The sequence below is a fragment of the Natator depressus genome, chromosome 2 (assembly GCF_965152275.1).
Source record: "Natator depressus isolate rNatDep1 chromosome 2, rNatDep2.hap1, whole genome shotgun sequence".
Classification (NCBI taxonomy): Eukaryota; Metazoa; Chordata; order Testudines; family Cheloniidae; genus Natator; species Natator depressus.
In genome coordinates this window covers 124,062,975-124,079,301 of record NC_134235.1, presented here as the reverse complement: position 1 = coordinate 124,079,301, position 16,327 = coordinate 124,062,975, and the positions used below count along the sequence as shown (strand labels likewise).

The window sequence follows — 16,327 nt, the reverse complement described above, 5'->3', positions numbered from 1 at the left end:
GGAATTGTCCCCAAGGTCAGAATGGCAGGGGTCTTAGAGGTTTTTCACTTTCCTCTCCAGCGTGTAGGTGCAGGTGACTTTCCTTCATTATCGAGGTATAACTGACTTAATCATTTCCTTGTTATTGTGGGGGCCTCAGGCACTGGTGCACCTTGGTCCCTCCTGTTCTCTGCCTTTGGCACATCATAGTCTAGTCTCCTAAGGGCTGTAATGCTTTGGTCTCGTTTGAGTTGTTGGATTTGATGTGCAGGTGCTGGGTGGTGGTGGAGGCCTGTTATATACAGGAGGAGAGACTAGATGATCTGGTGGTCCCTTCTGGCATTATGACCTAGTGCTGTCTATACCTGTGCTTGAGTCATCTTAACTAAGTCTCTTAGGGGCACCTGCGTTTTTAGTGTAGGTCAAGCTTTACGTTCCTAAGGCCCCATTTTCAAAAGTGACAGCCACAGTATAATACAGCTTCTGCTGACGTAGCTATGTTGGCCAGGGGTATGAAGAGGTGTGATCTCTGACAGGGTATAGCTGTGCTGACAAAGGACACAAAAATGCTGTTATACTGACAAAGATCACAGTTTTTGCTGGTATAGCTTATTTCACTTGGGAGATGGGGACTGAAATAAGCTACAGCAGCAAAAGTGGGGTTACTCTAGTGTAGCTGTGTCCACACTAGGAGCGTTTTGTTTGGATAGTATGCTGGTATACCTATACTGGCAAAGCTCTCCTAGTTTATACATGGCCTAGATCCCATTGATTTTCAGTGAGACTTAGGGCTTGTCTTCACAATGGAGCTAAATTGGTGTTGCTGCAATCGATGAAGCAGCATCCATTTAGCGGGTCTAGTGAAGACATGCTCAATCGATGGGAGAGCGCTCTCCCATCAATTTCTGTACTCCTGCTTAATGAGAGGTGGAAGCAATCTGACAGGAGAGCATTTCCCATCACATAGCATAGTGTGGACCCCACAGTAAGTAGATCTAAGCTACATTGGCTTGAGATAGGCTAACGTAACTTAAATTGCGTAGTTTACATCAACCGCCAGCTGGAGTGTAGACCAGCCCTTGGGTCCTAGGTGCCTAATTCACTTTTGAAAATTGGAATTAGGAGCCTAAGTCACTTAGGCTTTTTAAAAAAAAATCTTGCCCTAAGAAGCTACAGTCATTGATGCCAAAACTTTTATTGACCTCTGTGGCTGCAGGACTTGGTATCTAGGTCTGTACTAACAACCACTTATTTAAACAACTGATCCTGTTGCTTTAAGAAATACTAGTATAGCAGTATTCACCTTTGGATGGCGTTATTGAAGCTGAAGTGTGAACCTCTGCAGCAGGAGCTAAAGGACTAAGACCAGTAGCTAGGAGTTACAGCACAGTTAGGTCATCTGTGGATCAGATGTAGAAATGGATGCCTAAGTCATGCTAAGAAGTAGGTTACATTTGTGCTCAGCAAGATGAGCCAACTTATACATGAGCACTGGTGAGTAAAGGGAGGAGAGGGCATGCTGGGGACAAGAGAGAACATGGCGAGAAGCTATATGCTTAAATGTGATCCACTGAATGGAGATGGTTCTACAGTTCTGTTCTATATAGTTTCTTTGTGTGTGCAGCAGCCATTTTTAGATTTTTGTTCACTTTCCCCTGTTAGCCAGGAATAGTGGCTTACTCAAATATGTTTAAGAACTTCACTTATAAGAACCAGAGGCATTTATGAGGGCAGACCCCTTATTGATATGCTTACAAAGGTTCTGTGAATTAGTATCTTTCACAGTCAGATGCTTAGTGCCTCTTACATAAGCTGTGCATGGCATTCATGCTGATTCACCAGCTTCCTGTGCCTGCTTCCTCAGCACTTTCTCCAGTTGTCAAAGCCCTCCTCATCTCCCCAACCCCACCTCACCAGACTTCATCCTAGATCCCTGCATATCTTCTGATGTCCTTGAGGTTGTCCCTCCACTCTCTCTCTGTTCTTCTCCCTTCCATGCCCACCAGTTACCTCCTCCACCCCCTTCACTTGCAAATGTTTGAAAGTTACTCTCTCTATATAGCTCTTCCATTATATTTTAAAATATAGAAAATATAAATGACTTAATAACTGGTTTAATTGTTAATTTTTAAGTATTAGGAGGCTGATTCTGTCATCTGTACGCCTATTGAGTAGTACATTACTCAACTTCATTAAATGGAGGACTACTTGTCAAGTAAGATAATACTCTGCATGAGTAAGGATAGCAGAATCTAGTCCTACGTTACTATTTGCCTCATATCACATCTTAGTAAAACAGTGACATTCTCATCCCAGTTTTCAGCTTTCTTTTGAGTAGTTGTAATGACTTACAGTCCACATTCAAACCCTCCTATTAAAAAGCAGTTAGTGTGGAAAATGGCCACATATAGGTCACAAGGATCACTTACCTAACAGTATAATGATGCAGAGGAGAATGGCAATCAAAGCACCCGTGCTTAGGCCAGCTGAAAGAAGCAAGGCCTCGGCATTACAGGACTGCATGTTCCCCCGGCTATCACAGGCACACACTCGAATTGTCAGCGTGCCGGTGCTACTCTGGATTGGATAGTCATTGTCGAATATTAAGACTGGCAGGAGATAGGTACTCATTTTACTGCGACTGTATCCATTTCTTCTAGTGAGAATCCCTGCCGTGTTATCTGAAATGGAGGAGCAGAATAACTGTGTATGACAAAGTGATGTGGTCTCTGGCATGGGGGAAAACAGTGAGTTGACATGCTAGAGTTGCCAACCCTCCAGGATTGCCCTGGAGTCTCCAGGAATTAAAGATTAATCTTCAATTAAAGATAATATCATGTGATGAAACATCCAGATATTCATCCAACCAAAGCTGGCAAGCCTATGACATGCAGGAGCAGAGTTGTTTACCTTTGTTGTCGACAACAGAGAAGTTGGGATGAACTGCAAATTCGGGCACCAACTCAAAGAAGAATTTGTGGCCTCGAGGAGGCTCATCTTTGTCCACAGCACTAACAGTCTGGACCAGCTATAAGGAAAACAAGGTGTTATGTTCTTAATGGGTTTTTTTTTGTTTTTTTTTGTTTTTTTTTAAAATAAGACAGCATTTTCGTATAGCATATTGTAAAATACTCTATGCAATTATATTTGAAGAAGCCACCCAGTGCCCAAGAGTACGTGTGCTGTGTGGTGGTCTCATGTTAAAACAAGAAGAGCTTCTGTTAAACACATCAGCTCTTTCGTTTTTAACTTCACATCCACTTAACAGCACACAAACAAGGGCCTGCTCCTGGTGGCAGCAGACAGCTTTCTGTTCTAGTTAGTTCTCAGTGCCCTGCATTGCTGTGTGAAGGATGCCCCTCTGGCCAATCCAGCCTCCTCCCATGTCCTTACATAAGTCAGCAGCTACTTCACACACTGTGCTCTGTAAGTGGGAAACATGGGTTCAGGTCCTAGTCCACATATTTTTTCTCCTGGAGATAAAGTTAGAATATTGCAGAAGCAGAATTCTTAGTTCTTGGGGGCTGGGGGAAGGAGAGGGTGGAGAAATCTCTTGCATCACCCTAAATGGGCACCTCTGGTTGTGGAATGGCACTGGTGGAAAAGAGAGGGCAGTCAAGATCAGTTGTGAGGGAAAGATAGTAGCCCTGTCATAGGGCCATGGGAGCCAGCATGCATAAAGAGGAGGAAAATGTTAAGGGTTCCTTCTGGAATGCAGAAGACTCCCCTGCGGAGCTGGTGCTAATGCACTGGAGGACCTAAACAGGAATATTTTGCCCCTCCTCCCCACAATACTAAAACAGGAAAGTTCTTATAATAAAAAGTGAATAGGGGGCCCCTTGAGCTGATCGGGGCTCTAAGCAATGCTTAGTCTGTTTATGCTTAGCACCTGCTCTGCTCCCCTGCCACATTAAAAATAATTTTAGAAAGAGAAAACAAGTACTCTGGTATTTTTCAGACTAATTTAAGATGTTGAAAGTTGCTAAAACTGGGAAAGCGAACACAGTAAGGAAGAATGAGTTCAGTACCGATATTATATTAAGCATTGTGCAGTTATAACGTGATGTCATTATATTTACTATGCTATAAACTGTGATAATTCATATGTACGGTAAAAATGAATACTGGATTGTTTACATTCACTAACTATTGTAGAACCACAGAAATCCAGCATGTTTTGCAATGTCCTGCTGCCGGAGTTGTGGCTCTATCCAAAAGGAGAAGCTTTGGGCTTAATCAGGTGTCAGGATAGCTCGGTGGCATGAGTGAGTGGGTGGATTTCCCAGAGAAAGGATTTGTGGCTGGACTCCAGAATAAGTCTCAGCAGAAAACTCTCCTTACCACTTCTTTACTCCTGGGCAGAGAGCTCCTCTAGCACATGCTGTGAAGATGGACCTGCTTTTTATGATATTGCGGTGTGCTGAGTGCCTCATTTGAGATGCTAAGTGTCTCCATTGTGCTGGGCGTCTTCCGCTTCCACTGACTTCAAAGGGGTTTGTTATCAAAAGGTTTATGCATGCAGCTTGTTTCGCTGAGATTTCCAGAGCACATGCATAGCATTAACTGTCCAAGCAAAAGCAGTAACTGCTAAATAACACTGTCTTAAGCTTTTGTAGCAATTGAGTTAATGACAGTTCCCTTAAAACACCTTTCTGAATATTAATTTCAATGAGAATTAAACACACTCATTCAATATTTTATATAGTTATTCTGTTTGGGACCTAACTTAGACACTACTGACAATACAGCAAGAAAATATAGTAAAACACTAGATGAATAGTTGGCTCTGGAGTAATTTAATTATAGTCAGTAGAGTTACACTGTTGTAAATCAGGTGTGAATGAGAATTTGGCTCATCGACTTCCTTGGCATTATTCCTCATTTACACCAGCGCTGGGGAGATCAGAATCAGGGTCTTTATGGTTTCCTGTCATCAGAACAGAACCTGTGAGGGAATTCATGAATGTCATGTTCCTTCATGATGAACAGAATATAGTTAAAGCAGGATTATGCAATATTTCTTAAAATTAATGAGGCTCTCAAGTACACATTAAGATCTCTACATTTTGAAAGCAATTAGGATCCTGACACTTGGGGAACTTTTAAAATACATTTGGCCTAGTTCACACTCTTTACAAAGGAGCTCTGTTGGCATGTCATTGAACCTGTAATTCCACTGTCACTTTTTTCTCTAAATATTCCCAGTGTTGCTACCACTGCTACTGGGTGGATGTGATAGTGTAGGCATGGATTTAGGTAGCTACAACATTTTAAGCCCCATGTCGCCTAAGCCTACAATTCCCCTGCCATTATAGCAGAAATTCCTTATGGTGGAAGGCTAGCAGAGTATCAAATTGACTGAAAAAAATTTCCTCCTGAATTTTTGTAGAGGTCTGAAGGACAATGTGAGAACAAAAACATCAGGTAGAAGAGAGAGAATTAGAATAGTGTGGCTATTTGTCCAAATATTGCTAGGAAACATCCCGGGAGAAAATACCCAACTAGAATAGCTACCAAAGCATTGTAGCTGAGTATCATGTGGCTTTTCAAGATGTAATCAGTGAGATGTTTGTAAGATCCACATATGATTCCCTTCAAATGAAAATAATATCAAGAGTGGACAATTGTGGCAGAAATAGAGGAACCTAATTACACTAAAAATTTATTGTGAGAATAAGTCTGCAGAAATGGGGGAAAAAAGCAACCCTTATTACCTGTTAAAGGTATTGGTTGTCTTGAAAAGATGGAAGAATAAAGGGGGGGAAATGAAAAAAAAATATTGTAGGCAAAGTTTTCCAAAACAAACAAACAAAAAATAGAAACATTATGAGGTTAGCTTTTGTAGATCTAAAAATCATGAATAAAACAGACTAAAGTCAATCCTAGATGCAGAAATTAAAGAGATTTAGCCATTCTTATTTTTGGTATGGTAGTGAGACTGTAAAATCTAGGGCACAATGTTTTGCTATTTAAAGTTTGTGGTATAAAATGAAATACATGCTTTTCCATTTTGAAACAGTTCTGAATTTGGAGTTGTACTCACGCTTCACAGAGATTTCAGAGAGATGCCTGACATTGTACGATTTATGAGAGTTTTTTTTTTCAAGAAAAAAGAAAAGGAGGACTTGTGGCACCTACAGCTCACGAAAGCTTATGCTCAAATAAATGTGTTAGTCTCTAAGATGCCACAAGTCCTCCTTTTCTTTTTGCGGATACAGACTAACACGGCTGCTACTCTGAAATTTTTCAAGAAAGTGACTTTTACTCAAATCAAATGTGATTTCAAGCATATCAGACCTATTGAAAAAATGCATTCCTTTTCGTTTAGCTGGCCTGGTGAATGAACTCAGATTGAAAAATTCAGCATTACTGTCAGTATTTCTACCTTTCTTAGGAGAATCAGTGTGAGGCAGCTCATTGGGATTTATAGGATAAATTCCCATTCTTGAAGGGATCACTCAGCTTTTCAAGTGCTGATAGTGTAAACCTGGGATGTCCATACAAACACTTCACTTTTATATCCAGCACAGAGTAGTTGTATTGCCATTTAAACAATGTAGGCCGAGCAGTGCAACCTTTCTTCATGAGCACTTAGGCCCAGATCCTTGAAGGTATTTAGGTCTCTATGTGATTTCATAACTTTGAGGATCTGGGTCTTATTCCAACCAAAGTCAGAGGGACATCCCATGAGTGAATGCTCGCAGACATGAGGTGGGGTTCCACAGATGTGTAGGTGCTGTGGGTGCTGCAGCACACACCGGCCTGAAGTGGTTTCCATTATATACAGGGTTTACAGTTTGGTTCAATGGCTCTCAGTACCCTAACTATACAGATTGTTCCAACATCCTTGTACATTCGGCCCCTGTTTATGTATCTTTCACAGAGTGCCATCTCTTTTTCAGATACTGCAGATGATTTCGATGCTACGGTGTTTTCTCCTCATTGCTTCAGACTACTGTAATTGTAAGTCACTCAGCATGCTTTAGACGATTCTCTTAAAGGCAGAACTGAAAGTTTCTTTATAAAAATCCAAGTAAGTCTTTTGTATGAATATGCATGAAGGCAATGGGCTGGGACAGAAAATATAGCAAAATGTTTGGGGAAAATATATTTTCCATAATATTTTAACAAAAACTTGAGACAGCCAACACGTCCATGAGATGCTTGGCAGTTTGCCACACACACTCCTTTTCAATATGTCACTGTCAGTGTATATTGGTTATCATTATGAAACATGACACCTTTCTTTGAAAACAGCAGTTTTCATTCCCTTTGCATAAGGCAGCTGTGATGTCACTTGCTATGAAGCCAGGAAGATTCCTGAGGAGTTCAGGGAGGCTAATTTATTTAAACAGTCCCTTCTTTGGAGTTTTCAAACAACTCAATTAACTTACAGCATAAGTTTTGTACTTTGCAATAATGATAATGTATTCTTAACCTGGGGATGCTTAACTGTCATGGCTTCCGAATTTTGCTTTTGTTCTGCTACATATTACGGAGCTGATTGGAGTGTAGCCTTGAATTCAGTTGAATGATTTGAGCTTTAAGTTCTAGTAATTTGTGACTTTGCCTGAAATAAACATAGATATTGCATAACACTAGATGGCTTTTCAAATGTCTACACTATTGTTTGTTTCTCTCATTGACTGTTTGTGAGATATCAAACATCAAAAATGTTACTAGTCCCCTGATTGACCAATTTTTTATTAACTTCAGTGTAGGGGCCTGTCTACACTTACAGTGGCATGTCAAGTACGCACACTGCCTGCCCTCCTAGCACAGGTATAAATAGCAGGGTATATACCCAACGTGGCTCTCTACACGCCCAAGCAGTGCCTCCCACATCTATTTTTAGCAATGTAGGGTCCCACTACCATCCTCTTGATAAAGACTTTCCCTGCTGTCTCCCCCATCACCACTAGAGCCTTTCACTGGCACGCTGTCACTACAGAGTGCAGTGTGCACACAGCCTGCTTTTCATTTTGTCATGTGGCTACATGAGCCCTGCATGTTGCCACTAGTCTAAACAAGGCCTAGGAGTGAATATCACAAATCTCAAACCTTCAATCACGGTATTATCATTTCCTGAAATCTGTTCATCTAGTTATGTGCTGCACATATTTTGTCAAGGGTCTGCCACAGAAATCCCCAACTAAATCCATGATAAACTATGAAAAATATGCTGAGGGGGAGATTGTCATTGGACTTTGCTGAATGCATAGGAAGGAGGGCACAAAGAGACTTTCCTACCATGCTCCTCTTGGGATGATGTGACTCCACTATCCCCTGAGTATATCAATGATCAATCACAATGGTCGGTGGGAAAGATGAAGATGTAGAAGAATCTGGGAGGGACTGTCCTTTTTAGGAATTCTTTCTAAAATATCTGTCCTTTGATGTAGTTTGATGCATTTTGAAGGCAAATGATTTACTCATCAGAAGTTGGCTCTAACCCCAGAGATAATTACCAACATGTCAGAGGTCAGAAAATCTTTCCCCTCTTCCTCCGTTCAAAAGAATTGCTGAGTTTTAACATATCACTCTACTAAGTCAATGGATGCCTACCCATAATTCAGCTACAGGTCTGTACAACAATGCATGATCAATATTTATCAATGGTGTCACGACAATTATGCCTTTCCCTGCTCCTTCCCAGCCTGTGGAGAAAATACAGAATAATGAAAGGAAAAATATCATCTTCCCAAATAAGATGAGCTCTATCCATGCTCTGATGTTTGGGAGCTCAAAAATGGCAAGAGAGAATATAGCACCAATGAGCAAAACAGTCTAGTTGTTGATCATTATTGTTAATGTGGTCTCAGCAAATATAGGGAGTTGGATGAGTTGATATCCTGGAGTTGAATTTTGCAATCATTGATTCATTCCTTTGCAATTCCATTAAGGTAAAACTCCCTGGCTTCCATGGAGAGAATTGCCTGACTCTGCCCCTAGTTCAGCTCAGGATCATGTACTGCTCTTAATGAGCTCATAGAATAAGGTTGTGAGAGGCCCTTGTGCAAGAGCCTTCCACAATAGCAGTCCTTGTGCTTCTGGAGCTCCATCACAGAAAAAGTGACACTTAAAAGAGGACAAAGATGAGTTGGGGCCAGTATCCTGCTGCTCCCACCTTAGCCCACATTACCAGTCTGTGGAACAGATCTGGAACTCATCCTAATGGATGAAGCAGAGGTTATATTTTCATGTGAAAAAAGCAATTCTAGAGATGATGCCCTTCCTCAATAGACTCTCTCATCACTGCCGCCCCTGGATATTGCAACTCTGTACTGCTCCCCCACACACAGCTGCATCATATATGCCACAATCTACCCCCTAATATTGGCTGACATTGAACACAGGTATTGTAAGTTGGCGATGGAGAGGAATAATTGATATTTCTGGCTGCTTCCTGATGTGAATGAGATTTAGAAAGTGGTGTGATTAACAGCTAAGCTCAATTAAAAGAAAATTTTAAATTAACTAAATATATTTATCTTCTCTGTCTAGCCCTCCTGCTGTAACCATCAGTGTTAAATGCACTGATGTGGTGCAACAGGAAGCAATTACAATTCTAACAGGTTGGCTGCTTTAGGTGAGCTCTAAAATAAGGTGGAATAGTATGAAATGAATAATATATATTCTAATATATTGTACAGTATGTGCTATCATACAATAACAGTATTGTACAGTACATTAAAATAGGCAACAAAACTGAAGACTATTCAGAATATAAATACTATGTCCAAAATGTTCACGAATGTGCATTTAAATCCATAATTATATTCAGACATCTAATTAAAAGTGACTTGATTTTAAAGGTGTTGAGCCCTTGCAGTTCCCAATGAAGCCAACTTTACATAAGTGCCTAAATATGAATTTGGGTGCCTAACTTTAGATATCCATGCTTGATTTTTTTTACTTGAATCTCCTACTTTCCTGCAGCCACAGAAACCTGCAAATATCACATCCCTGCATATGTAACAAGTCGGAGGCAGTACTTTGGGGAATAATATTTGATGCAGATAATGTCTGTAGTATTAGTACTGAATTTGCCATTTGGGGAAAATAATTTCTGGAATTTCATGCTGAGCTCATGCTATTTGGAAGGAGCATCTGAATAGCTGAATACAAGGCCTCTGACAGCTACTTTTTTTTAAATGCACACGTTTTCTCTAAACCCGCTCTCTTCCTTTTTAGCAACGTAAAACTTGGTGGGGATGTAATGGGAAGAATGTTGACTTACTAGAATCCACACAAATGTTACCCAAAGTCAAGTAAAATCTTTGAGCTCTTAAATATTGTGACAGGGTCAGGCCAGTTGGCTACAGGAGAGTAATAGAAAGCAGATATATTAGCCCCAGATTAAATAGGTCACTTTTCCCTGGATAAGGTAACAGGGAAGGTTCCAGAACAATCAGGAACCTTCTGGAGACAATTAAGCCAGACAGGCTGATTAGAACACCTGCAGCCAATCAAGAAGCTGCTAGAATCAATTAAGGCAGGCTAATCAGGGCACCTGGGTTTAAAAAGGAGCTCACTTCAGTTTGTGGTGGGCGTGTAAGGAGCTGGGAGCAGGAGGTGCTAGGAGCTAAGAGTGAGAACGCGGACTGTTGGAGGACTGAGCAGTACAAGCGTTATCAGAGACCAGGAGGAAGGTCCTATGGTGAGGATAAAGAAGTGTTGGGAGGAGGTCATGGGGAAGTAGCCCAGGGAGTTGTAGCTGTCGCACAGCTGTTCCAGGAGGCACTCTAGACAGCTGCATTCCACATGGCCCTGGGCTGGAACCCGGAGTAGAGAGCGGGCCCAGGTTCCCCACAAACCTCCCCACTCCTGGTCAGACACAGGAGGAGTTGACCTGGACTGTGGGTTCATGAAAACGGCCAAACTGAGGGCTGCCGTGAAGCTCCAAGGCGAGCAAATCCGCCAATAAGCGCAAGATGCACCAAGGTAGAGGAGGAACTTTGTCACAATATAAATAATATAGAAAGATCTGAGGGCCAAAAACAAAATGGAGGAAATAATAAAATAATAAAACAAAAGTATATACAAGGGATAAAAGTATCTAAGTAGATACATCTTGGGTTATGCTGCTTTAGTCCTTTGTGCTCCTTGAGAATCACATTGTCTCAAAATTTCTGATTGTTGTCAATCAGGTGATGCAGGGGCAGAGTTAAGATTGCTTGAGTGATATTAAATGAGCTTAATTGTACTTTCTAATACACTGAACATATTATATTTTTTGGGGGGAGGGGCAAGGTAAGTAGTCCCTCAAATTAGAATATCTAGATTTTCTAACACTTGTGTTTGTGGCCAAACAGCAACTTCAAAACAGCCTTCTCTTTGAAGGCTTAAACTTTTTGTTAAGTGATAAATTATGTTCAGCCTTTACTCCAGTTTATCTAAGGTTTCTGAAGAGGAGTGATCAAGTAGATAAACCAACTGCAAAATGCAAAATATTTGTCTCTAAAGTATTATTGCAGAATATGAACTTGAAGAATCAAAAGGAAAAGGAAAATGTAGGCAGTTAGTCAATTAACTCCCATGGAAAGTCAGGTGTCCAACTCCTACTAAGTCTTATAGATCACTTTGAAGATCCGAGCCCTAATTTACACCCAAAGAATGGGAAAGTGTCGTGAATTACACCCACACATTTAGTTGGGAAGCTAAATTGTAATTTGTGCATTATTGAGTATTCCATACATTTGAAATTCCACAGAATATATAGTACTACACAGAGTTTGGAAAGGTATCATTTAAGAGGAGGTGACATGTAGCCAGTCTGGGTGGAACTCGTTTTGTGACCATACCCCCAAATTTGAGTTCCCTCACTCAAAATATTACATATGCTTAATCTTGCTTTGCTTTGCCCAGTTCTATTAAAGCTTTTACCATGACTCACTTTGATATCAATCACTGAACTGAGATTCTAAAAATTATTTATCCACAATCTTGTACTATGCAAAGAGGTTTTGTTGCACAGACAGAAATCTGGTCATATACCAGCAATACAGACTTGCTGGCCAGAATTATCTGAATGTATTTCTGTTGAAAAAGTAATTAATACATTATAAAATAAAACTACCAGAGTACAATAAGCAGTAATTGGATGAAATTTCTAAGCTCATTACATAGATCTCAAACCTTGGTCACACATGAAAATGTATGTCACAGTGGTATCCTAATTATAAACATCACATTATTTTGTGACAAGGTGTACCATTAGGCTTAGGATTAGGCCCTTGATACAAACCAAGGCAATTCCAGTCAAAGTATGTTATATTATCCTTCCAACTCACAGCCTGGCTCATACAATTGGTGACACTGGGTGAATAAAGTGAACAGAATGTGACTCAGTTGAGCCATTGGCTGCACATCTGCCACCTCTTTTTTTTCTTTTCCGAAATAACATTCAAATGTGCTTCGTGTTTCAATTGCTACCTTACACTCAATCTGTACTTCCTGGAGTTCCCTAGTTTATAAGGTGAAATCTACACATACAGAGCTTACCCAAGAGGGCTCTACACTTTTTCTATCATGGGCTTCTGCCTCTGAATACAGTCTGGCCCTTAACTTTTAATTCCTTAGAAATCCATTCCATACTGAGATATTTTTAATGCAATGTTTCCACACAGAGTGAATGTTTATAGTGAAGGCATAACACTGTGAACAAAGGTGTTAAAACTGAAATGTCAACTGACCCCATGATAAACAGAGAGACAAGATGGGTGAGGTCATATCTTTTATTGGACCAACTTCTGTTTTGATAATTGTTTTGGGTTCCTTGCACGATCATGGAGTATGTTTCCTGATTTTTTTTTCTTCCCAGTACATGGCAGTATGTGATGAAATTGGTCCAGCAAAAAATAGTACCTTACTCACCTTGTCTCGCTAATGTCTTGAAAGCAACACAACTACAACAACACTGCAAACAGCAATGGAAGATAACGAATTTTGCTGTTTGAAATGAAATCTCCACAACATGAGGAGAAAGCAAGCAAAACTTACCAGTGCCAACTACTTCATGAGTGAATCATAGAATCATAGACTATCAGGGTTGGAAGGGACCTCGGGAGGCCATCTAGTCCAACCCCCTGCTCAAAGCAGGACCAAACAAAACATCATCCCCAAAGGACTCAAATCTATAGCTCTCTGACCACTACATAAACATAGCCGTTGGTGCAATAAAAGCTACCTCGCACACATTCTCTCTCTGATATCCTGAGACTACCATAGCTACAACAATGCTGCAACCATCCATAGTAAATAGAAGATTGTAATAATGACAATAGGAATAGAATATTTCTGTATATCCATGATATGTGTGTTTTGCTGCACTATCTACCTGGAAATTTTATTCTCTTTTCTCCAAGCTAGTAAATTGCTTCCTCTTTAAATCTGTTTGAGTTTATTAAAAGGATGTGTTGATCCAGTTTGTATAAAGCAAGAGCCATCCTGGACCTTTGCACAAATTCAAATCTAACTCAAACTGAATCTTAACCAAGGTCTGATAAAGTTGACATATCTTTTTAGCTTTAAAATTATAGTTCCATATCACAATTTCTTGTTTCTGGCAGGTACCATAAATATGTGAGATTTCCAGAATTGGGTTTTTGCATATTTCAAGTTATCAATAGATCATATAATGCTTTGGTAAGCATGCAGACAAGAAGAATTATCTAAACATATGAAATTTTAGTGACTTATCCATGACTCCTTCTATAAAAGAGATTTGTGATGAAGGCTATTAAATCATTACCTAAAAATAAAATATTGTGTATGTATTATATTAGAGCCAAATCCTGCATTTCTTGTCCACCTGAAATGTCTATTGAATTTGGAAATACAGTTAGAAGATTTATTAATTATTATTTTTCATCCATGCGAATCAAGATTGTCATGAAGATGTTAGTCTCCCTTGTGAGTAACTCTAGAAATGAATAAAACACAGCAACAGAAGATACAGGCATAAATTTGCTAGTAGATTAAATATGCATTTACCTGTCCTGCTTTTGCATTTTCACAAACAAAAGTTTCATAATATTTAGCAAATTCTGGTGCATGGTCATTTATGTCTAAAATCCTGATGAAGACAGGTATCTGGCTACTTTGCTTAGGATTATCTGGAACAAGAAAATAATTTATAATTTAGCTAAGGAATAAAAGGATTGGAAAGATTTACAGTTCATGTAAGAGGAAATCAAGTATATTTCATCTAATTTCTCCTCCACCCTACAACATAAAAGACATGTTCATATCTTTACAGTTATGTTCAATTTTCTACTGGTATATAATTTAATATAGTTAAGACTCATATTTACATTTTAAATCAATTACATTATTTTTAAAAGAAAAATGTTATATTAAGGCAAAACTATCTCAGTCTAAATTGATTTGCAGTTGAAAACAGAATTTTAAATTATCCAAGGTGTCTGGCTTGCCAATGTATTCCAATCAGCAGTAAGTGTATACATGCTTATTTTCTGGGATCTGTGTCCTAAAATGGAGTTGCTGAGGGTAATCCAGGGGGGATAGATATATCGTATGGATCAATTCAAAGCCCTGTCTAGCTACAAAGGCAGGAAGAATGTATCTGACACCTTTGTCATTAATGTGCCACTCCAAGTAACCTCCTAGGCCAAACCATAGTCAATGGGATGAATAAAGTGAAGCAAATATTGGCAGTTGGGCCTGTGTTTGGAGAAAATAGTTTTCTTAAAGAAAAAATTGTATGGCTCTTTCTAAAAGATGGTCTGTGTATCCTATATGCTCATCACAGCTCATACAATGTTAATCTCACTGCTTCCCAAAGTGAAGGAAGAAGTTGTAAGGAGGAGAAAAATAGTGTCATAGAACGTATCACTTAATCAACTGTGGTGTGCCACTATGGAAGACACAAGGTCAGATTTTCTTTTCTGCCCGGGGGGAAGGGTAATATATTAACTTTACAGGCCTCTAGTTGTGACTGGGGCTGGGTTGATCCCTGGCGTAAATTAGAGCAGCCTGAAGGCCAATCTAATGTCTGCCCATGGTCCCAAAGGACCATTCTGATGGTCTGGAATTGCTGGAATGCTCTAACCATGCCCTCATTTTCTTATAAATTTCCCCTTTCCCCTAGAGGCTGAGGGAGCAATGTAGAATCACTATGCTGGCTCTGTACCAATTTATGCAAGGGAAATCCTCAGGAAGTCAGTTATGTTGGCTTTGTGCTGCTCTGCACAACTGAAATGGACCTGAGATTTTTTTTTTTAACTATAGGGAAAAGTAAGAAAATCATGAAATAATAAGTTTTTAATTAAAATTTACCCCTATTGAGTTTTCTGGCTTGTAGTTAGCAAATGATATGCTTGGCTGAAATTTTTAAAGACAGACAAGGGTGAATCTGGTAAAAAAAATTTAAATCAGAAATTTGTTATAGAATTGCCAAATTTTCATGTTCTAACGTTCTTTTCAGATAAGCTATCTCCAACTCACTGATTTCAGTTGCTATAACAGTGATATTGTGCCAGGGGTTTTCTTCCCGATCAAGTGGCTTTGAGATGAATATAGACCCATTTCCTGAATAGATGTTGAATATTCTGTCGAGGTCAGTGTGTCGATCCACAGAATATCTGTCAAGATATAATACAAGTGTATCACCCTCTTCTATTATATTTTCCAGTTTTGCTTACTAACCACCATTAAATGCTTCCAGTTTTACCTTAGGAAAGGCTACCTTAAAATTTGCAATATGGTATTACCTAAGGTTCCCTGTACTTACTATAGGGAATAACTAGTGCAAAGTACTGTAAATACTGAGTTAAATTATTTAAGATGTTGGATCTTTCTGAAAGATGGGGTGTAAACTCCATATGCTTAGCATAGCCCATACAATGTCAGTTTCATGACACTGGTCTTAAATAGGATTAAAGGGTAATACATCTGTATAGGCAGCTATTCAGTATGAGTCATTTTACAAAATATATTTTAGCCCAGAAATATAACAAATTCTGGAATGATAGTGAGTTAACTCAGACTGAATTGTCTTTAAGATTTTCACAAATGATTAGAGATTTTGGATGCTTCAGTTTTTTGGGTGCTTAATCTCAGACACCATCACAGGAACTTAATTTCAGTAACCATTGAGCATCCGCTCTCTGAAGACAAGGCACCTTTGATTTTTCTCAGGATGGGCAGAAAATCACTCAAAAATATTTTTTAAATTTTGGCTTTTGCATTTGTTGAGCTCTCTTTTCCTTCCGAAAAGATTAACTTACATTTACAGTCATCCTCTGATCTAATGAGCTAGTGACCATTAGCCACAAACCTGTTGCGTGAACAGCGTATGCATAATTTGCTTGATGACATCATTTTG

The 16,327-nt window shown here is 39.4% G+C and overlaps 1 protein-coding gene across 3 annotated transcripts in view; it reads right to left on the bottom strand.

The window, feature by feature from the left end:
* The window catches only part of LOC141982693 (cadherin-9), a 128,195-nt gene that overhangs the window by 2,331 nt on the left and 109,537 nt on the right, over positions 1–16,327 (bottom strand). For 2 of the 3 annotated variants that reach the window (XM_074944988.1, XM_074944987.1), the window contains 4 exons: positions 15,448–15,584; positions 13,975–14,096; positions 2,890–3,007; positions 2,409–2,660 (listed from right to left, as the gene is read on the bottom strand). In XM_074944988.1, the coding sequence (XP_074801089.1) occupies positions 2,409–2,660; positions 2,890–3,007; positions 13,975–14,096; positions 15,448–15,584 (629 nt within the window). Of the gene's footprint in view, positions 1–2,408; positions 2,661–2,889; positions 3,008–4,267; positions 4,543–13,974; positions 14,097–15,447; positions 15,585–16,327 lie in introns of those variants that run through there. The other variant, XM_074944989.1, reaches the window with a different exon arrangement.